Source organism: Nothobranchius furzeri, chromosome 17 (assembly GCF_043380555.1).
Source record: "Nothobranchius furzeri strain GRZ-AD chromosome 17, NfurGRZ-RIMD1, whole genome shotgun sequence".
NCBI lineage: Eukaryota > Metazoa > Chordata > Actinopteri > Cyprinodontiformes > Nothobranchiidae > Nothobranchius > Nothobranchius furzeri.
Window position 1 is genome coordinate 37634121 of NC_091757.1, and position 23778 is coordinate 37657898.

At 42.5% G+C, this 23778-nt stretch overlaps 1 protein-coding gene across 4 annotated transcripts in view; it reads left to right on the forward strand.

The window, feature by feature from the left end:
* Positions 1–23778, forward strand: part of LOC107393710 (tetratricopeptide repeat protein 28) — a 264696-nt gene that overhangs the window by 198075 nt on the left and 42843 nt on the right. For all 4 annotated transcript variants that reach the window (XM_054731384.2, XM_054731385.2, XM_054731386.2 and 1 more), the window contains one exon: positions 19765–20272. In XM_054731384.2, coding sequence (XP_054587359.2) covers positions 19765–20272 — 508 coding nt within the window. The remainder of the gene's footprint in view (positions 1–19764; positions 20273–23778) is intronic.

The following is a 23778-nucleotide window of genomic DNA, read 5'->3' on the forward strand; positions in this document are numbered from 1 at the left end:
TACTATAGACAGTGTTGGTAGCGCACTGCTCCCCCCCCCCCCCCCCCTGAGGTGCCGGATGGTGGACCAGAATCTCCTCAAAGCCGTACGGAAGTCTTGCTCCATGGTCACACCGAACTCCTCCCATGCCCGGGTTTTTGCCTTGGCGACCACCCGAGCCGCGTTCCACTTGGACTGCCGGCACCCATCAGCTGCCTCTGGAGTCCCACAGGCCAAAAACACCTGATAGGGCTCTTTATTCAGCTTGACAGCATCCCTAACCTTCGGTGTCCACCAGCGGGTTCGGGGGTTGCCACCACGACAGGCACAGACGATCCTGCGACCACAGCTCCGGTCAGCAGCCTCAACAACAGAGGCACGGAACAGGATCCATTCAGACTCAATGTCCCCTGCCTCCCCCGGAACATTTTGGAAGTTCTGTTGGAGGTGGGAATTGAAGCTCCTTCTGACAGGAGACTCTGTCAGACGTTCCCAGCAGACCCTCGCGATACGTTTGGGCCTGCCTGGTCTGACCGGCATCCTCCCCCACCATCTGAGCCAACTCACCACCAGGTAGTGGTCAGTTGACAGCTCTGCCCCTCTCTTCACCTGAGTGACATGTGGCTGCAGGTCAGATGAAACAACAACATAGTCGATCATCGAGCTGCGGCCTAAGGTATCCTGGTGCCAAGAGCACATATGGACACCTTTATGTCCGAACATGGTGTTCATTATGGACAATCCATGACTGGCACAGAAGTCCAATAGCAAAACACCACTCGAATTCAGATCAGGGGGGCCGTTCCTCCTAACCACACCTCTCCAGGTCTCACTGTCGTTGCCCACGTGAGCGTTAAAGTCCCCCAGCAGAACGAGGGAGTCACCAGAAGGAGCGCTCTCCAGCACCCCCTCCAAGGTCTCCAAAAGGGTAGGTAGTCTGAACTGTAGTTTGGTGCATAAGCACAGACCACAGGCAGAACCCGTCCCCCCACACATAGGCGGAGGGAGGCTACCCTCTCATTCACCGGGGTAAACCCCAACGTACAGGCACCAAGATGGGAGGCAACTAGTATGCCCACCCCTGCTTGGTTCCTCTCAGTAGGAGCAACTCCAGAGTGGTAGAAAGTCCAACCCCTCTCAAGGAAACTGGTTCCAGAGCCAGAGCCATGCGTTGAGGTGAGTCCGACTATATCTAGTCGGAACCTCTCAACTTCACACACCACCTCAGGCTCCTTCGCCACCGGAAAGGTGGCATTCCATGTGCCAAGAGCTAGCTTCTGTAGCCGAGGATAAGACCGCCAAGGTCCCCGCCCTCGACTACCACCCGTCACACGCTGCACCCGACCCCTTTGGCCCTTCCCACGAGTGGTGAGCCCCTGGGAGGGGGACCCACATTTCCTCTTCGGGCTGTGCCCGGCCGGGCTCCATGGGTGAAAGCCCGGCCACCAGGCGCTCGCCAGCATGCCCCACCTCCAGGCCTGGCTCCAGGGGGGGGGGGCAAGTGACCCATGTCCGTGCGAGGGATCACGGTTTCCATTTATATAATTCATCATAAGAGGTCTAAATACATTTTAATTAAATAATATTTAATTATTTTCAAGCACAGAGAGCCACATCAGATGGATGAAAGCCGCATGCGGCTCCAGGGCTGTGGGTTGCTGACAGCTGGTCTGGCGTCCCTTTAACTTGCTTAACTTGCTTCATGTCCCTGTAGGAAACAGCTCTTTGCTTTGGCTTATAAATGGTTAATGGGAAATGACAGAACTCTTTCTTGAGTCCTAGACCCCCCTCCAAGGTGCTTTATAACACAATGGTCATTCACACCATGGTGGTGATGAGTCACCATGTAGCCACAGCTGCCCTGGGATGCACTGATAGAGCCAAGGCTGCCGACACTGGCACCGACCACCACCAGCCGGCAACTCTCTGATTACTGGACATCCCGCTCTCCCTCCAGAGCTACGGCTTACCTCACAAAGACTTGTTGCTACTAAACTATTTTTTGTTCAAGCCAATTTTTTGAGCTAACACTGGAACCATTTTGGATAAAATCACCTCTAATTCAGCCCAGAACACCTGTGTACCAAATTATCTTTGACTCACATGAAAGACCAGCTGCAACTCTGTTAAAAATGATCCTTTTGCAGTTTGACAATGATCCCAAGTACAGGAATAAATTACAATCTAGAATAAAAGTCCACATCTCAGCCTGATTGAAATGCTGTTGGTTCTTTGTTGTTGTTTTAGTTTTTTAAATCACTGCTTCCATACTTTTATTTTTAAATTCACGTTAGAAAGTCTACTATAAATGTCACTGTTATTCTGAAGATGTATTTATTTAATTGTCGTTTTTTAGTGATTTATTTTTAAAATAAATGTAAAAAAATGCCACGTATGAGGTTTAGTTTTATTGATTCCTTAATGTAAATACCTGTGTGTGGATTGCAAATACATGTGTGGATCATTTAGGCCAAAGCCGTTTGTTGCTACAGATGTGGGGTGAGTCATGCACGAGGAGTTGATGTTGGCTGATTGTCTCTTCCCTCTTGCCTCCATGTTTAGATTTCAGTCCCTGTATTTTTACCCTATAAAACTACATTTATAATATGTATTCTAGCTGTAAAAACACTATAGCTGCAAAGATAATCTGCAGTTGCATAGTTCAGTAGAAAGTCTAAGACCAAAAAAAATCTATTGACCTGAAGCCACTCTGATGTTTTTCTATCGTTTTTTTCTCGTTTTGACTTGTTGCAGCTGGATTCCAGAGGTGCTCATGTGGCTGCTATGAGTCAGATTACATTTTTCTACAAGTTTCCCCACATTCAGCCATGTTTTTTACCTCCATCTTGTTGTCACTGGGGGTGGTTCAGCCAAGGAAAGTTTTCCTCTGACGCTAGCAGACACCCCACCCCCATTACACTGCGTGACCTGAGCACAGCAAACACTCCCCAAAAACCAAATCAAATCAACTTTATTTATATAGCACTTTTCATACAAAAAAATGCAACTCAAAGTTCTTTACAGATTAAAACATTAAAATGTTTAACCAGGCCTTAAACATCCAGCAGTCCCTACAGAGTGTTTGGTAGACATATTCTCCCTTCTCTGTTTTCTGCCACTTTTCTTACTCTGCCCCGCATCCTTAGTTCTAGAATTCCCTTTCTCCATTGACATATTTTCCAGAGTGCTTATGGTAATGTGGCAGAGACAGATGTGTGTTTGGTTTTTTTGTGTCTTATTGTCTGCAGGACGGGTTGCGTCTTTGAGCAAACATGCTTCTTCGTTGGCTCGATTGAGGTGCCAACTTAATTTGTGGCAGAAGGATTGTAACAAAAGACAATCACACGTCCACCTTCACTGCTGTTCTGCCAGAGGCGAGAGATACAATCAGGCTCCTGCTAGCAACTATTTACCCTCTCTGTCAATCAGAGTCCTGTGGCGTGTGCTTTCAGCCGGAGGCATCGCTGGCAGGTGGCCTCACATTTCCTCAAAAACATCCTTTAAAAGTAACAATTATTTCCAGAACATTCCTCCTTCCTCATCAGCACCACACCCCACGCTACAGCCTGGCACATCCTTGATCTCCCATCTGCCTTCTTTTTTCCCCCTGATTCTTAGCAGCTCCTGCTACCTTCAGCATTGACGGCTCCGTGCTCTACCATCCTGGGAATTTTTAGATTTAAGGAAACAAATTAGGCTATTTGGGTTTGATACCCCTGTGTCAACAGCACAGAGAAGAGGGGGCTTTGATGAACAGAAGACTGTCACCCCAGGAGGCAGATGTGTCTCATAAGAGACATGGAACAAAATGCTCCCGTGATTTGGTTTCTATTATGTTGGACTAAGAAAGTGTACCGTTGTCTCAAGTCTGTGTTGCAGAGGGAGGAAGTGTATCCACACATCTTTTTGGGCATACATTACTTGTTGTTCCCCTGAATGTTTTTAGTGCTAAAATCCTCTTTTTATTCTTTATCAGGCAAAGCAGCTCGATCCACCTGCAGCTAAAGCTCACTGCAAAGCCCAGTGGTGCAGCTCACACGGGTTTAGTAGTCTACAGCTTGAAGGAGTCACAGTCCATGAAGCAGTAAGGTGCAAAGGTGTTTTGGGGGGATTGCCCAGTCTTTTGATCCCACTAAGAGTCTGGACTGATGCTGTGTTCTGCCCAGGCCAAAGTAGCTACCCTAGCCAGGATTGTAATTGCATTTTGGGAATAGAAGCGAAGAGGAACAGAGGGATTTAAATAGTCAGTGTGCTGGTCTGGAGGTAGAGCAGGGTCCTTTCACACTCTCAGCTGCAATAGCATTGCTGATTTATTTGCACAATACTGCAGAGCATGATGACAAGAGTCATTTCAAGGTACAACAGAGCTGGTTATTTAACTCAGATGAGAGGTGAGAGGCTGTTAGATGCGGCTGTGGTGTTTTAACAGCGGTTGGTATTCTCATTCAATCTGAGGACCCTAACTGAGGCAAAAAATCAGATTCAATTGCATTAACACACATTCCACCTAAAATAACATTTTCTCTTCTATTACGGATGTCATTGTTCCCAGAATAAATTTTGATGGTGGACAAACAACAGAGGACAGTCATTGAGGTTGATGTGGCAATACCAAGTGATGCAACGTCAGGAATAAGGAGCATGAGAAACTAGAGATGTACCAGGGCCTCAAAGAAGAACTTAAGAAAGCCTGGAGAGTGAAGACTTTGGTGGTGCCTGTGGTCATCGGGGCACTCAGGGCAGTAACCTCCAAACAAAGTGGCTAAAGCAGATCCCAGGAAGAACATCAGACATCTCAGTCCAAAAAAGTGCAGTTCTAAAAACAGCTAAGATACTGCAGAACCCTCAGGCTCCCAGGCCTCTGGTTGAGGACCTGAGCTTGGAAGGATGAGACCACCTGCAGAGGGTTAGATGGGATATATCTCATCTTCATCATCAAAAATTATTCCAAGCACAATGACGGTATTATTTTTTTATATGCAGTGTCTCTATGTCCAAGCAATCCTAATTTTATGCCCACAGGATTAAAATATATAATCTGGACTCAGTTTACCAAATGCAAACTTAAATATGAACCAAATGTCTTTATTATCAACATGTCAAAAACTAAAATGGCTCCATAAACTAAACATACGGCCAAGTGTTCTTGGAGGTTTTATAATAGATGTTCTTTAATGAGTGGGCCAAGCAAAAGTTGTCATATTCTGTAGGGGATCTGATTTGGGCACAACACCTGCTGCTAATTAGCAAATATTGTGCACGCAGATGGCAGACATTTCTTTCAGCTTTTGTTGATTTGTAACTATTAAACCCAAGCAAGATAAATTCTCACAGACGGGAAACAATTTATAATGTTTGGGTACCTAAGCAGAGGGATTTCTTCGGGTTCAGGAGGCTTCCCTTTGTTGTAGAAGTAAAACAAACTGAAAACGATGGTGTTTTCCCTCTGAATGATCTTTCACCAACATCTTTTGATCCCTTGGTTTATGTGGGATTAAGTGTCTTGATTGAAGGTGGATGTTTTTTCCTACATCTGGAGCACAAAATCTCCAAGTTATCGACGATGGACCTTTTTCTTTTCAACTTGATTCAAGAAAACTTAAATTCTCGAAGCTTTTATTGATAAAAGTATGGATTTATCAATATAAAGAGAGCACTCCCTTCACCATGACAGACCAGTATAGCCACCCACAGAACTGTAGTGGCAGCATCAAACCGCCAATCAACATCCCGCTCCACTTTTTCCTCATTCATGAACGAGACCAAGATGTTTAAACTTGTCCACAAAGGGCAGAACCTCATCCACGACCTAGAGAAGGTGTTATACCTTTTTCTGGCTCAGGGCCATCACCAACTGGACCACATTATTGGCAAAAAGCAGAGATCTGATTTTTAGGCCATCAAAATGGATCCCCTAAGCACTTTGTCTGAGCCTAGAAATCATCTCCATACAGGTTATGAACAGAATCTGTGACAAAGGGCAGCCTTGGCAGAATCCAACTCTAACCAGGAATTAGCCTGCCGTTCTGCCAGTGGACCAAGCTCTGACACTGATTGTGCGGTGATTTTATTATCAGCCTGTATCAAGGGGCCTGGTACCCTATACTTGTGGAGTCCTCCTTCACCAGGACTGCATGAGGCCCCTTCTCCAAGTCCACACAGCACATGTTGACTGGTTGGGTGATCAATCAATCAATCAATCAATCAACAAATCAATCAATCAATTAATCTTTATTTATAGAGTGCCCTCCACTGACTCTGCAGAAGCCCAAGACACTGAACATGACATTGATTAAAATAAAAAACAGAGTGATAAAAAGTCCTAAAAATCACATACAAACATAAAACCAGGATAGAACACACACACACACACACACACACACACACACACACACATATATATATATATATATATATATATATATATATATATATATATATATATAATATAAAAGAAGGATAAGAAGCATAAAACCAAGTCACATAAAAGCCAAACGATAAAAATGAGCCTTCAAGCGACTCTTGAAGACATGGAGTGAGGGTGACTGATGCTGAGTGACAGCTCGTTCCAAAGGGATGAAATCAAGACCGAGAAAGCCTGATCTCCTCTAGATCTGTACCAGGAGTGAGGAACAGTCAGTAGCTCTAGCTCAGCTGAGTGTAGAGCTCGTGAAGTGGTGTGCCATGTTAATAATACTGCCAAGTATGGTGGAGCACCACCATATAGAGACCGGAAGACAAAGCTAAATTTCACTTGAAAGACCACAGGAAGCCAGTGTAACTATTCCAGCACAGGAGTAATGGGCTCGACACACGGGAGGCGACATCGCCTCTCCTCCATTCATTTTCAATGAGACATGTGCAACTAAGCGATAATCGCGGGTCTCCCTCCTACCAAGCAAAACGCGAAAAACGTGCATGTGAACTTTTGCGCTCGTGCACGTGTCATGCACAGGCGACCCAGCGACGCGATCCCAGAAAGTTGAAACATTTTCAAATTTTCATCGCTGTCGCTCGGACGAGGACCAATCAACGGAGGTTTCATTCACTGACCAATGAGCGGACAGGATGCTCCGTACACCTCCGAGCAAACATGGAGGAGAAGTTGATTATTATTATGTTTTATGTAGTAAAATCACAAGTAAGATTTCACATAACTAACAGCACCTTGTAAAGCATCATATCTACCACTTTATTAACTCTGAACCACTTAAATAACCTTAATTCCCTCCAACCTGACACAGCCAAACAAAACAACGGAAGTTTCGATTTCGCCATGGAACAGAACGCGTAGACGGCTTTGCCGCTGCCGCGGATCGCCTCCCGTGTGTCAGGTAATAAAAGTGACAGCAACAAATTTCGTTGATCGCAGTTGTTTGTCGCCTCCCGTGTGTCGAGTGGATGTGCGGATTTCCTGTCAAAAACCTGGCTGCCGAGTTCTGAACCAACTGGAGACGATTCATTACTGCCTGGCTCAACCCAACATATAGAGCGTTACAATAGTCAAGCCTAGAGAAAACATGCGTGGAGCACTGACTCCATGTGTGCTCGGGACAACATGGGCTTGATTTTTATAAACTGCACACAAGTTCTTATCTTGGTGAGCTCCAGCACCCTGCTAAGGATATAGACCTGGTCTCGTGTTCCACGGTCAGGACAGAAACTATGTTGTTCTTCTTGAATCTGAGGTTCGATTCATTGGTGGAATCCCCAGAATAGACTTTACCACAGAGCCTTAGGAGTGTGATAAACTTAAATTATCAGTACCTTTTTTCAACTTTCAGTATTGATATACTTGAGCTATTGTGACTTTCGCCTTTTCCAAATCACAAAAGAAGAACATCCCTAAAACTGAAAGAAGTTAAAAAAAATCCCATCATCCCTCCATTTCACAGAAATCTGGTGTGGTCTGAACCCATTAGGCATGAGTTGCTCACCGTTGCAGATGGTTTGGAGGAGAGCAGCACAACAGCTCTGTCTTTTCGAGGAGAAGCAGAATGTGCGAAGAGGCAAGGCCCTTGGTTGTCACTCTTCATTTCATTCATTGTGTCAGGCTGCTCCAAGCAACAACTCTGGCCAGCTCATATCGATCCGGGTCCTCAGACCTTAACCTGTGTGTTCTCTAATCTCTTCTACCCTCCTCTTTTTTGTGTACCATTAAAAAGATGGAACTTTGTCTGTCAGGCCTAATTTGTCCAGCTGGGTGGTCTGGCGGGGACTATGGCTCCCATCCCTCAGGGTCCAAAGCTTCCTTTAATAACTATGGACTTTTGCATCCTTAGATTGATTGCCCGAGAATACACTCAGTGGCAAATGAGGCCTCGGAGCTTCCCTATATTTCATAAATCAGTCAAATTGAAAAGAACAAATTAGCTAATAATAGGAATATGTTTAAAGTAAGATGTTCCATCTCCAGTTTTTTCTGTCTCTTTTAAGTTAGGATCTTTCTGATGCAAATTACTTGTGTGGACAGTTCAGTCCTTTTCTGTCACATCCAGGACTGCTGCTGCCCCTCATCTTCAGTCCCGTTAGAGATGGAGTTATCCACTTTGCCCTTTGCCTGAGGCTTTGAAAAGTGGCAAATGCTGTTGTATAGCTCACCACCCCTTCTTCCAAATGACTTTGAAACACCGCTGCGATTTCCCTTTCTGTCACCACAAAGTCTCTGAAGAATTGATTCCTGACACCACTGGGCATCACACAGCTTCGCCTGTGGAGGTTTAACTTCAGTAGAGAAAGAAACAGCGGTGCCGTACAAGCCTTCAAGGCTTTGCTCTGATTTGGAGTACATTAAGATTCATTCATGGTGCCCCACTTCCCCTGTGTGCTACCTCTTCAATTTCCTCCTCTAGCAGACTTTAGATTCATGTGTTTATATCAGAAGGCAGGAGGGCTGTTTTTGCATTTGAACAATGCTGACATCCTGCCACGAGGGACGGGCTCTCTAAGACAGGAGCTATGGGGGCTGGGGCACTCTCTTGCTCAGCCACCCTCCCTTTCTATCCTGTTATAACATTAGGCCATTCTGTAAACAGTATTTTTTCTAGTGCATTGTCAGAGAGAGGGAGCTTGAAATACCAAACCCCCACGCCATGTAAAACGGGAACAGTCAAATTTTCCACTAACACCAGCAGAGACTGTCAGCTTTAATTTTTCTCTGTGCCATTTCCTTCTCTCTCCCACGATGCTTGTTTACCACCAACTCGCACATTTTCTCCCAAAAGAAATACACAAGCACGTTGTCAAGCTGCACCTATGCAACATCTCTGCCTTACACTGATGGATTTGCACTCACGCATGGGTTAAATCCATAAGGCCTTTGTGTCTCTGCTTATGGATGTTTGAGTTCATGGATAATGAGAGTCTGAAGTGACCAAAAATGATCCACCATTTGTCTTGCGCCACCGCACACCCCATATTTGTTTAAAATTTCAATTTCACTTGTAAGAGCATCACCTGCACGCTCTTGTCAGGATCACCATTCCACTTCATGTGATGCTGCATAGATATTTGTGCTTATTTCCGAGTATTGAATCTGGCCGTCTGAGAGTCTGAAGGATTGAGTAGAATCTGAGTGTCCTAGTCCATCTCCTGACCTTTGACGGCAATCAATCCCTTGTGGACGTGTCCTGTAAAGGCAAAAGGAATTATCAAGCTAAAGGTCCTGTGGTGTCATTTATCTCAATGTTGCATAGGTCATAGAAGAACAAGTGTCTCTGCTGTTATCTCATCACTGTTAATAGATCAGATTAGCTCTGATCATCCATCAAATACATTGGGTAAGAGTCCATATTTGTTGAAGATGTTATTGAAGTAATAGGCATATGTACCAGTCCTGTCTGCCTTACCTTGATTTATAATATCGTAACAACAAGACTTGACTATTAATGCTATATTTCAAGTAGAAAAAGTAAAGAAACATATTTTTAGGCAGAGAATTAGACTTGGGCTGCCATTAGACTTGGGCTCGCCTCTGTCAGTGCGCCCCTGGGCAGTTGTGGCTACAGCGTAGCTCATCACCATCAGTGTGTGAATGTGTGTGTGTGAATGGATAAATGATGTAAAGCGCTTTGGAGTCCTTACTCTGAGAGGCGCTATACAAGTGCGGGTCATTAAATTTGGACTTCTAGGTGTCCGAATGTGAACTCCTCCAACAGAATTACTGCAAGGTTACTAATCAAAAACAGCGCCAACTAGTGTGGTCAGCTCTGGGCCTGATCAGAGATTTTTGTAACAAAAGACCTTCTAATGTCAACATAAAGGCCACCAGCACCACAATCCACTCCCTCTATGATGTTCACCCGTCAGGACATCTTCACATCCAAATGTAGAGACTGATTTAAAACCAGCTCATTTAGTCTTTTTGATTTAGCACTAGAAATATTTTCGCATGGTTGTCTAAGACTCGCTTGTCTCACGATAGCCCAAACTGACTCTAAACCCTTTAAAGGCTTTGCACTCATGTACAGTCATTCACCCATTTACACACACATTCACACGCATTTGCTGCCCGGGGTGCACTGACAGAGGTGAGGCTGTTGTACACAGCAAGCAAGGAAGGTTGTGTCTTGCCTAAGGACCCAGCAACAGATTTAGTGTGCCATGGGACTGCACTTAACTTCTCTGCTACTATCGTGCTCCTCAAAATTAAATACATTCAAACCTAAGTTGTTACCGGATTGACATAAAATGTTACACAAGATATGTGACTTTTGGGAGCAGTCCGGATACTCTGAAGTTGCAAGTGTGGTATTCTGGCCACAGGGGGCAGAATGGACTGAGTAACTTTTTGTCAAGAAAGTAACTTTAAAAATATACAAAGTTGCATAGTGTGTGTTTATAAACGTACTTTTCTTACTACCTTTTTAGTCTTAACTGTCTGAAAAGCTTCTTTTTTTCAAACTTTTTAGAAAAGGTTTCAGACTTAAACTGCAAATAAATATGCAAAACGTGCAAATGATCAAATAAAACGTGACCAAGGCCAGCATCTCACTGGGCTTCATTGGTTTTGAAACAAATTGTGGACACCATTCGTAACGGAGCTTCAAAGATGTCTTCAAATGTTTGCAAGTGTTCTCAGTTGCCGTGTGAGTTGTAGGGCTCACCCCTGTGTTGTTGAAATTTGACACATGATAATAGCATTTTTCTCTGAGAGTCATGACGGACATCTTGAAAATGTCTGAAACCTTTCTAAGTTTAGTTTCCGTGAGCCTAGAAGTGGAATGTGAAAGCAAGGTTTGAAGGGGTTGGCAACCAGATTGGGCGTAACACGAGAAACCATTACACATGACTAAACTGCAACAAGCAAATCTGCATGGCAGCATCTCTACTGTGATCATTTGCTATTCCATCATTCTCCTTGTGATCTGGCCAAACAAAAACCTTGCAATTCAGAGTGATTCCAGCTGAAAATGTGCATGTTCTCTTGTAATCGTCTCTCCAACCCATTGCCAGCAGTTACAGCCCAGTGGCTTTAAGACTGACAGAAAAATCAAGCAGGGAGTTCAGAGGAGGAACACAGCAGTGATTTATCTGTTAACTATCTCTCTAAATCCTGCTGGATAGCCCCAGTGAAGACATTCACTTTACACAGTGTTCACAAACACTCCAAACTTCCATTGAGTGACCTAAAATCATTGTTTGGGGGTGTTAAACTTTGTCAAATGAAGATTCTCTTCAGGGCCAGCATATTTAGGGTCAGGGGTTAGCTTTGTGGAGAAAAAAAGAGTCAGGACATGCATTACATCACGGAACAAAGGAAAGTTAGAGTGCGTAATTTCCAAAGGAAATGATTTATAGAAAAATTGTTTGTTTTTGTGACCCACAGACGTCTGATTAGACAAGTTGTTGTTACGTTGGGGATGAGTCTTCAGAACGTGGCTGTAACTCAACATCACGTCTTCTGAAGCAGCGAAAGTACATCTGTGTGTGCTTGTGTGTGTCCATGTTTGCCTGCAGGTGTTAGTGGAGCAGAGCAACGAGGTACAGCTGTACCTGCCCCCGCTTGGCAGAGCACAGCTTTTGCCAGCTTACAAAGCAGAAGGTTTTGATATGGCAGAGTGGCAGTCATTTGGCTGATCTAATGGTGACACCCTTGGGATCCATTTCTCTAAAAACACAGTGAACAGACAGACAACATATTATAGGCCCATAAAACCAGACAAAAACCAGTCCTGGCCAGAAATGTCTCGTGTAAACGCCCCTTTCTCTCTGGTGCAACTGAGCATGTTTTATTTTGCACACGCCCATACACCTAAAGACATCTTTGCCACAGAAAACAACTTCCAGCTCTAAGATCAAATGGCAACATTTTAGTTGATTACCTCTTGGATCTTTCCAGTTTGGGCCCAAATGCATCTTTGCAGGGGAATGAAGAACACATTCTCACCTTAGGGATGCCTCTAATATTCTCTTCTTTAATCTTTCAAAGACTATTTCTCCTCCAGCTTTGCAGACTCCCCCCTCCTCCCACACTGCTCCACCCAAACACCCCTCTCCCTCCATAGATGGGCTCGGTTCCCCTCCAGCCAGCCTCTGTAGATGCCCAAGCCCAGCTCATTAAGGAAGACACTGGTGCATGGTCTTCCTCACCTTCCCTCTGCAATTCCTTTTAATTAGACCACTGGTCTTATGTGCATGTGTTTACAAGGGAATATATTGGTGTGTGTGTGTGTGTGTGTGTGTGTGTGTGTGTGTGTGTGTGTGTGTGTGTGTGTGTGTGTGTGTGTGTGTGTGTGTGTGTGTGTGTGTGTGTGTGTGTGTGTGTGTGTGTGTGTGTATGAAGTGGGTTGTTTAGGCACAACAGCCATGTTTTTGGAGAGGATTGGCATCACTTGTTTGTTCCTCTCATGGTTAACCAAGGCGTTTAGCAGCTCTGTACGCTGAGGACAAACTCAGGAAATAATGAGCTAAAACCGAGGCTAGTTCTAGTCTAGCAAACTGCACACACGTTCATTTCTTGGTGAGGGTTCATTGAAAAGAGATACTTGAAAGGTGCATGCTCTCTTTAAAAAAAATCAGATCGTTGGAAATGTTTTAGTTATTTAGTTATTTCTCAAAGATATATTTGATATTTTTTATTTGATTCCTTAGCTATTTACAACTCACTCTAAGTTATAGAGTAAAGCTGAGCAACACTGCCTAAAAGTAAAAGTGTGCAATATTGTAAAATCTGCCTTTAACTATTGCAGTGTTATTTTATTCAACACCAGAGCTTAATGCAGGAGTGAACTATGACTCCCTCGACATCTTAGCTGTTCTCCCATGTCTGTAAGCCAGGCTGGGAAATGCTACAATCATTAATCTAAAATGTAATCATAATAACTAAAAGCAGTGATCACATATTGGTACTCAGGCTCCATCCCTACTCAAACAACATCAACACAAAAATACAGCCATTAAATGACAACATGAAAAACAAAGTTCCAACCAAAGATCTGACCCATCAGAACTGTTAGTGCCATGTTTTGTTAAAAATAAAACAAGCATTACAAGCTACTTATACTTATAAAGAAGTATATTTTGACCTGTAACTTGGTCCACACGATTACCACATTATTTACCATTTTTTACATGGAAATAATCAACATCCTCTGACCCTTGTCCTGAGATACATCTCTGATGCACATTTACAAACAGTGGTGGCATGAGTGTGAATGCTAGGATGGTGGACGAATGGAGTGCCTGTCTCATCTTACCTTAAAAACAACATATTTGTTCAAAGACTTTCTCACAAAGCCTAAACTGCTACCACATGAAAAAATTCACATGCAGAGAAATCTAAACGTACAGTGATCAGCTGTAGACAGCTGAACGTAAACGTTAAACCTAAAACACTCCTTTACACTGGCATTCTGCTCTGCCGTATAATAAAGGGTTTGTGTGGACAGCTACATCAAGGAAGTGTGCTTGTGCTGGAAAACTTGTGCTATTTCAGAATGATGGAGGCTAAGAGCTTCTGGGCCACTTACGCTGCAGCAGGAAATGTCTTGATTCGTTCCCCACATCTGTGCCTTGACACTCTTGGTATTTGCAGGTCTGCAGGCAGCTATTCCACCCTTTTTTGCCTGCATGGTTGGCTCAGATGCACACTTCCGACTATAAGTCCTTCCTGATTGTGTCCTATCATATTCAATAGGCAGAAATGGATTCTGGTTAAGTTGTGGAATTATTTCTGGTGCAAGGGATGAAAGTAAGACACATGAGCGCTGTAGCAAAATGTTTCTAAATGCTGTACACTGTATTTCTATGATGTCTATATGCTAACAAGGCACTTTGAAACATTGATTGTTGTTTGTCAGTGTACAGAATTAAAAACGAAACTAATTATATCAGTTTAGGCAAGTGTGAAATAGTATAATTAAGAGAAACCTTATTGTTACGGTTTCTAAAATGATTTTTCTGTACATGTTCAAGTAACGATGTGTAGTTCTTAACATTAATGTCTGGAATTATTCATCGAAATGTTGTTGAAAATGAATGAAAGGATTCCCAGTTATTGAATAATATTGGCGGCTTTGTAACAAATAACCATAAAAATCAGGTCTAAAATACATGGGAGCTGGTCTAGGGCCCAATCCCAGTACTCGCTCTTGCACCCTTCAATTGTGCATTCCCGACTAGGGGTGCAAGTGCGTAGGGTGTCCCGATTCTCAAGTACAGAAGTTGACCACGCCCCCATTGCACCCTTAATCTGCACTTCACCCAAGTCAGCAGCAAGGGTATTACCCACAAGTCATTGCTGCAGGAGAAAAGGCTCAAGTTCCTTTTCTGAAAATAAGTATTATCTAATGAAATTAGTTCATCTTAGGACAATTAGTTGATGCTCTGAATGTTTTAGACAAAGTAGCAATGGTTACATTTATTTCAAATAATTGCTTTGTTGTTTGAAAGTTGTCAATAAAGGTTTTTGGAAAAAGTTTCACAGCGACCAGCATCCCGACATGCGTTGCGATCGATGACGCAATACTCCCTGTCTCAATTTGGCAATTATTTGCACACTTGTGTACTATGCACTTGAAGCCTTACAGCACACTTTCAAGTGCACTTTGCTGAAGACTGCAGGACGCAGTGCGAGTATTGGGATTGGGCCTAAGTCTCTGGGTGACGCCTTATTAGACTCCATGTTCCCTTCTACGGGAGCCTGCGAGGACAAAATGCATTTACTACTTTGCAAGAAAAGGTTACAAAACTTTCACTATTCATAAACGTAGTTGTTTTGCACATTTCCCTCTTCTTTCCCAGGAATTTTTGACCCAAATGGCCATCCGTAGGTGAGGTCTTTACTCGGAACACAAACATGAAGGCAAACCGGCGCATGACCTCACATTTTTAAAGTGTGTTTCAGTGAAACAAACTCTGCTAAATGATGTTCTACCAGTTATGGATTTGCAAAGCTTTGTTGTGTTATGAAATGTTGTACTTGCACGGTTAGAATACCATAGAAACATATACACAAACTATTAATAAAAGTTGTAGTGTATGCATTGAAACACTCATAAATTGTGACAGATTTAATAAAATACTATTGTTGCATCTATTACTTTTCTAGCATGATGTTACCATGTGGGTTTTGTGGTCAAGAATCTTAAACTATCCAGATAAATTTTTTGACTTCCTTGAAAGAACCATAAGCATTGCAGGTTCAGTGTTTAAAGCTTGTTTCAGTTCGGTGAACAGTGAGTGTGTTCCCACCTGTTCAGTAATAGAATTAAACCTGCTGTCTATTTCCTTTTTACAAGAGCAATCCACTCCTCTCTCCTTCCATTTAATCCCATTTACAGCACTTTACTCAAGTGAGGGTTGCCCAGGTTTATTTTCTGCAGCTTGTTGTTTGAACTGAGGGCAACTGAGACATCCAAGTACCTCAATCTTGTCATTATCGCTTTTGCTCATATGGTTATATCAGAAATAATTTGTTTTGTCGGATATTTCTGTGATCGTGCATTAAAGCTATAATGGCAAATTTGAAAAACAAATCTAACAACGTTCTAACTAGGGCTGTATCAGCATCATCATCATCATCAAATGTTTCATCATCGTGATATCACAATACAATACACATATCACAAAGAACAGAATTACCGCAATGAATGGTCAGCTCAGATGTTTGCTACACATAATGCATTTTGTCAATTAAATATAAACATGAAGTTTTTGACAAATGAAATAGAGGTCTTCACCCATTTGGCCAATTGGGTGGAATCTTATAGGTTAGATGCTGCCCCCTAGGTGGACGGCGTTTAATTTGTACAGCTAGCAAACACCTGCTTTATCTTCGTTCTTCTCTTTTTGCCGATTTCTGCTTTTCCCAGGATCAACTGATTGCCTTTTCTTGTTCATTTTCTTTTTCCCTTTTCTCACATCTTTTGATCTCAGTTTTTGCTTTTCCCATTTTTTCCAATATTTTTTAGTCATTTATTTTTTATTCTTTGTTTTTCATGTTTTTTTTTTGTTCTTGAGTTAAGTATTTATACTATATATATATATATATATACACACACACACACACACACACACACACACACACACACACACACACATTATATATAATTAATTAGGGAGATTTTAAAAAAGAAAAGAAGAAGAAATTTAATAAAGTGGTTTTCTCAACTAAAGCGACTATTAGACCATCTGGCTGTCAGTCTCACCGGACCGCCGTGCTTCACCATTTCTCTGGGTCCTCCACTCATTACACACTTGTGTATTTAGTAACAAAACACCACTGGTGTGAGAGGTTCTCCACTCAATAATATCAGAGAAGGAGAAACAGTCGGCTGCTACCACTTCAACTTTAAGACAAACTACGGTAGTCCAAAAAAGAAAAACACCTTTTGAAATCATGAACAACAAACCATATTTGGACCTAGAAAATGGTGACTGGTGTTTAGCACTATCTCGTTTCATCCAGCATCTCTGGTTTCTGGTTCCGGCAGATACCTGATGGGAGAGGTGTGTTCCTTGACCATGTTTGCATTCAAAACCTAGCTTGTTTGCAGATTCATTATAACAGCCTTAATTCATATAATTTATAAAAACAATTCTGGACCACTTTTTAATCATTTTAAAATGTATTGTGCATAATTATAAAAATGAATTTCTATTACTACTGATAAGAATGTTTCTATGCGTTTGCTATCAAAGCAGTGGATGCTTGCTGATACACCTGCCTGGTTTTCCTTTAGCCTGATCTGGTCATTCCGAGGGAGGCTCCACTGCAACGTTTTGGGCTTTCTTCAAAGTCGACTCATTTGCAAGTTCAGTTCTAAGCCAGCTGCTAAGATCTCCATGACAACCAGCCTTGTCCCCTAATCCAAGCCAGCCTATGATGATAGCCTTGGTTGTTTGGAGAACACCAGACCTCAAAGGTCCAAAGTAGAATAAAGGAGGACTTTCAAAGACATGGTCACACAGCTGCGAGGTGAGGCAAAACCACAGAGAAGCTGTGGGCAGCTCTCCTCCGCCCCATGAGAAGAGAAGAAAAACACACACTAGGGTCTCTGAGTCACAGAACTCACACAGAACCACCGTCCTTGGACCTCAGAAGCTCTGCTGCATGACATAAGGGGCCAATTATGCTAAGTGAAATGACTTGTTACCATGTGCTTTGAAAGGGCTGCAGGAGAAAATATTTGTAGTTAAGGCTTACGAAGATAAATCAACAAGAAGTCCCACAATGGTGTCCTTGTCAGAGAAAAGATACGGAACAAAGTTGACAGAATCGAAAAATTCTGAGCGCTAATCTATCATTTCATCTCACCTCTTTCATCATGCATTTTTCAAAATTTCTCACTGAAAATAGTTTTTCTTTCATAAGAAAGCCATTTGAAAAAAATACACCATAGGGTGACTAATAGCAGTCTTAAATTGGAGATCGTTAATGCAATAACCACAAATCTGGAGAAGGGTAAACACATACAGATTGGCATATTTGGATTTAGACTTGGATGGGGGGGAAGCTAGGCAAAAAAATGAAACAGAATATGATTGAATTTGGTAGAAATTATGCATCCGTGGGCATTTTTTCCCTCCAGATAAAAAGTGTTTTTTTGCTAAATTGGTGGCAAGTCAAAATGAGCTGTGATGGGGGAAATGGTCAGGGGGGAGTGAGATGCATATGGTCCCAGTCTTCCCTTCCTGAGCCAAACACAGTGCATCCTCGGTTACTGGCAAGGCTGGCTCCTCATTATCTGCCTATCTTGGCTCCCATCTGAGGAGAAAATGCAGCGTTGCAGTCTCACTTTAGAGGGACACTGATCACAAGAGCAACTCATCTCAACTGGAGTAGATTTGGCCCTCCCCCTCTCGTTCCCTCTTGTTGCCTCCTACTGTGCTTGAAGGAAGGCGGACGATGAGGAATTCTCTGTTTTCTGCTCAGAAAGTGGAAGTTTGAGTTGACGAGATGGAGCGAAGCTTCAAAAGGCACATGTAATTGAGCGGCTCTAGATAGGCTATCTGGGAACATGAAACAGCAACAGTTGTGACGGAGGATAATTGCCTCCCCGAGCTCGTATAATGCCTTGTCGAGTCTTTAAACTTGAGCAAACTGCTGGAAGTCCTTATGTCAGCAGGTAATTGGTTCCAGACATCAGCAGCTAAAATGAAGGAAGGATGAGTCTTTGTGTATTCCATCATTTAGAAGAATATTCAAAAAGACAAAGAGAAGATTGTGTCTTCACAGGCATTTCCGAGAGTGTCCAAACACAGAGGCATGTGTGTCTCCAATATTGCCTTTTGCTTCATTTATTCAAACCTTCCTTTTTTTCCTTTCCTTTTGTAAATTTTGGATCCAGGTTTTAATTTGATTTATTCTTTGAAATAATAGATAAATCAGTCGAACACAAGTATGAGTGGAAACTTGAAACCTTGTCTCTATTTAAAAGTGCTTCCATGAATATCTTAATCAAGTTATTGTAGCCTTCGCTGTCACGCTGGCTCACCTCTGTCCTGGCCACCGTCAAGCACCTTCCTGGCTGGAGGATGCAGAGTGGGACATGGGGGAAGGATATGATTTATTATTCGCCCCTGCGTGATTAACTGAACATCTGTTCACGCAAAGACAACTGACCCTCATTCCCAACTGTTCATTCTCTATATAAGCAGGTAATAAGCCTGGAGAGAATGTGTCACATGAGCAGTCAGGACCACATTTTCTGATCCCTCTCCAGTCATCTGTAGTTGTCTCACCTTTCAGGTTTAGGCAGCTTTCTTGGTGGTGTAGCTTTCTCGTGTGGACGCTGGTTGAGAAAATGGTGGATTGAGTGGATTACGGTATTCAGAATATTATTTCTGAGTATTTTTCAGCTTGAAAAGCCTTGTCACCAGTCAGCTGCCCCCCGCAGCTTTGGTGTGAAGCTGAAACCTCCCTTCTCTCCCGCCTGATTAGCAGAGTCTTTGTTCCATTTGTGGTGGCACGCCATGAGGCATGATTGCAGTGGGCAAACTGACTGCATTAAAACAAGCCTGCTGCTGTGCCGATCTGCATCACACTTTACCCCCCCTCCTTTCTCAGCACAGACAAAATCAAATCAGCTTTGCCTTGTTGTTCGGTCTCTGGGTATTAGGGCTCCTAGAGACTTTGGAATTTCTCTTTACTGTTTTTTTTTTCTTTCAGCATTTGTTGCACATTTCTTTTGGTTAAAGGGCAATTTTGTAAAAGGTTAGACATCTGATGCAAAGCCAAGAAAATTACTCACTTTTGATGGAAAGTTGGTTTAATTAACAAGATTCTTTGATTTTTCTGTTTTTCTTATTTGTGCGCCTCTTTCTCCACCTGTGTTTCTGCAGGCTGCTTCGATGGCACTGAGTAGCTTGGGTCATGTGTACACAGCCATAGGGGACTATCCCAACGCCCTCGCCAGTCATAAACAGTGTGTCCTCCTGGCCAAGCAGTCCAAGGATCAGCTGTCTGAAGCCCGTGAGCTGGGAAACATGGGAGCAGTCTACATTGCCATGGGAGACTTTGAAAATGCTGTTCAATGTCATGAACAACATTTGGGCATTGCCAAGGCCCTGGAAAACAAACGAGAGGAAGCCCGAGCCTATAGCAACCTCGGTAGTGCCTACCACTACCATCGTAACTTTGACAAGGCTATGTCCTACCACACTCATGTTTTGGAGCTTGCCCAGGAACTGGAGGAAAAGCCCATTGAAATGAGAGCCTACGCAGGGCTTGGTCATGCCGCCCGCTGCATGCAGGACTTGGAGAGAGCCAAGCAGTACCACGAACAACAGCTGTCTATCGCTGAAGGACTGAAGGACAGGGCTGCAGAGGGAAGGGCCTCTTCCAACTTAGGTACGTAAGGGCATAAGATATGATTGTTAGTAAGTCAATACTATTCACACCTAACTCAAAATTCTCTGGTTAAAGTATTTTTTCCAATGATCACAGAAAGTTCTGAAAAACAGTGTGCTTATCCTTAAACTAGTAGTTTACAAGCTCAGTCCACACATCAATTAGCTGCACTCATTTCCATCTGTAGTCATTAGAGATTATTGCTCATCCCAATCAATGTGAGGTCAACAGCTGGGTACGTCTTCATCCCAGTCCTGGCATACAAAACAGATAATTATGCAGGATTCTGTCAGCAATGCAGAATCACCAAGAACTCTAATATAGGCTTACTCGGGTATAGAAAAAAGCAAAACTAAACTTAGAAATACCAGAAAGTGTAAAAGATTCCAACTTTAAATTCCATTCAGTGCTCTAATAAAATCATTTTTAGCTGAAATGGACAGATGAGTTTAGATAAACTTGAATGTGGTTTACCTACATGTGTACATGGAAGAAATATTTTGGTGCACTTGGCTCAGCACATGTATAAAGCAGCAAAGTACTATAAGACACAATGAGAAGGAGAAGTAATAAAGAAGTGATCAGGCACATTTAAAGCAACCACATGGAAGTACTAAAGGGACGTGGTGTCCAGTGTAAAAATAAACCCATGGTGACCTACATCTAACATGTGGTATCCAGCATGAGCAGCATATTGTTATTTAGACTAGAACAGTACAGATCCTAAAGGTATTGCACCAGACGCTGTGAAACCCTTTCCCATGAGCCAAGCAAGGAAAAAAGTTCATGGTGAAGGGTCACTGATGATGTTTCTGGCTCTGGACCAATGACTGTAAAAAATCTAGATGCAGGAAAGAAATATGGAAGTTGAAGTAACCGGAAGTTGATGTGCCAGCCCTGGCTGGCTCCATCGTAAATTTTCTTCTGTGTAAACAAATGAAACTAAGGAATAAGATTGTTTTTGCCAAGCGTTGATTTTTTCTGTTTAATGTGTGTCTTTCCTTGCTGCTCTATGTTCAAAAATTCATTTTTTTCTTAGATGCTTTTCTGGAATTAGGTATTTGATCCTTAAAAAACGCCATTGTTCCAAACACAAGACATGGCAGCACCTGTCTTTGGGTTCTAGTGACTTCAATTCACACCAACCGTTGGTCCATCAATATGCCAGTGCTCAGGGCACGCAGCGCTTCAGTGCAATGTCCTGAACAGAGGGAATAGAAGTCCCACTGTCTTTAACCTTCCCCTCACATATATATTGATGCTGCTGATCACCTCCACAGCTGTGATGTTGATGAGACGTAACGTGTGTCTTGGCTGCTTCTTCCTTAAGTCAACAATGATCTCGGTTTTGTCCACAATCAGGGTCAGAATGTTCACTCTGCACCAGCCCACCAGCAGCCCCACCACCTCTCTGTAGTCATCACTAATGAGGCCCATCACCTTTGTGTGTGCACTAAACTTCACATCATGACTGCTGTAGCCCTGGGGACACAATTAGGTGTCATCAAAATAAACAAGGGACACTGCCCTGAGAGAAGTAGAGACAGAGATGTGATGATCTTTCTGACCCGAAATGACTGTGGAATGACTGAAAATATCTTAAAAGCACGTGTTTCCCAGTTGTTCCCAAAGTAAAGGTCATGACCCAAACATGGGTTCAAGCAGGGGTTTTCTAGCCTAGAAATCTAGATGAACTGTAGCAGAAGCAACATGATTTTGCTCTGCATGTCAGTCTAACCACGCTCCATTGGAACCTCTACAGCCCTGGCCAGTCTGGTGGCATGGCAATCACAGCCCTCTATTGGTTTGGTGGGCCAATCACAGCCCTCTATTGGTTGATCCGATGTAGCAGAATTACTACGACAGCGACGGCTCATTTGAAACTGCTTTGGCAACAACTTTGGACTATTAAGACTATGACTTTTCTTTTAGTCAAGAGTAGATAGACACAAGTCCTTTATTTAGAAAAAGGATGTATTTGTGTCTTCTTTGACAGTGTATGGTGGACTGCCCCTTTGACTAACATTCCTGGTGGTGAATATGTCACAATGTTTGCTGTCCAATAGCTTGAACTCGACAGAACTTTCCCTTTGGGTTGTGGCCACACTATATATTTACATATATGGGATAGCTGGGCAAGCAAGGTGTTTTCAGATAAACTTTAGAAATGAAAAATAATCTAAAAATGATTTCTAGTTGCATTTTGCATCATAATTGTTATGAAAAATGTAATGTACAAACAAATGTAATGTTGAAACATGCAATGTATTTGTTTGGTCATTGTGCCTTATTTTAGAAAGTCAGTGCCAATGTAAACCAGTTAGGACTCAAGTTTTGGCTAATTCTATTTTTGGGTTATAGTCAAAAACATTTGGACACCATTGAGTGCAAGCAGCTCTGAGCTGTTCTTTTTGCCGTCTCCATATTGAAACAAATCTATTAAGCATTGTGGATTATTTTCTGGGTCTTTTTATTTTTACTATGCTCTTTGGGGTCTCCACTATTGCTCTGCACACAGATAGTTGGTTCAAACAAACAAACAAACAAACACTGCCTTTTCAGGCATATTTCACTCATTTTAATCTTGCACATTTGATCTGATCTTTTGATTGAGGTTGTGATCATTTCCATCCAGATGGAAGTCTACTTTAAACATGTGCATGCATGTCTTCCTGTGGGATTCCTCTTTGGTCTTTACTGTTAAACACAAGCTATTCTAGCTTTGTATCCTAAGAGATCGTGAAACTCCTGCTCATCGAATTGTGAAATTGTGCAGAATGGAAGTAAATGGTTGCTGATTTGTGCCTTTATGGAATTTGCTAACTTGGACCTTGCCTGCTAAAATAACAGGAAAAGAGACGCAACTGTTGAACGGAATTTAGATAATTGTGTCAGAAATGTAAAGTTCAGCGTGGTTTGCTATTATTTGCCTATGTGCAACAATAGTCTCCATTTCCTGCTGGTATTTACAGAATGCTTACAGTGACGATTTGTATTCTTCGTGTTTACTATCTCAGAGATGTTTATGACCAAGAAGACCTTAGATGTTTATGGTAGCTTTAAGAGATATAATCAGTACGCTGATGTTTGTATGTAGAGAATGCATTGGTGACATTTAGTGGAAAAAAAACTGTTAAATAAGTAAGATTATAATTTGCAACACTTCAGAGCAATATTACCATAAAAATATGTTTGCACAATCTAATATGTATTTTTACATTAGTTTAGAATAAATCATAAATTAAGAAAGTATACAATTTCATTTACATTAAGACAGAATACAAAGGTGTAAAACACTGAAAAACTGAGTTTTTCATGCATGAAAATAGTCTCCTACATCGGTCTCCTGCATTAGCTTCTAATAGAATATAGACGGTGAAACTCTAGAAAAAGCCTGACAGATCTACGTCACACTGTCACTTAACATGCATGGACTCATCCATCTTGACTCACGACGGGGAAGGCTGTTGTTGGTTTAGCTTCCAGGAAACAGCAGAGAATGTCTC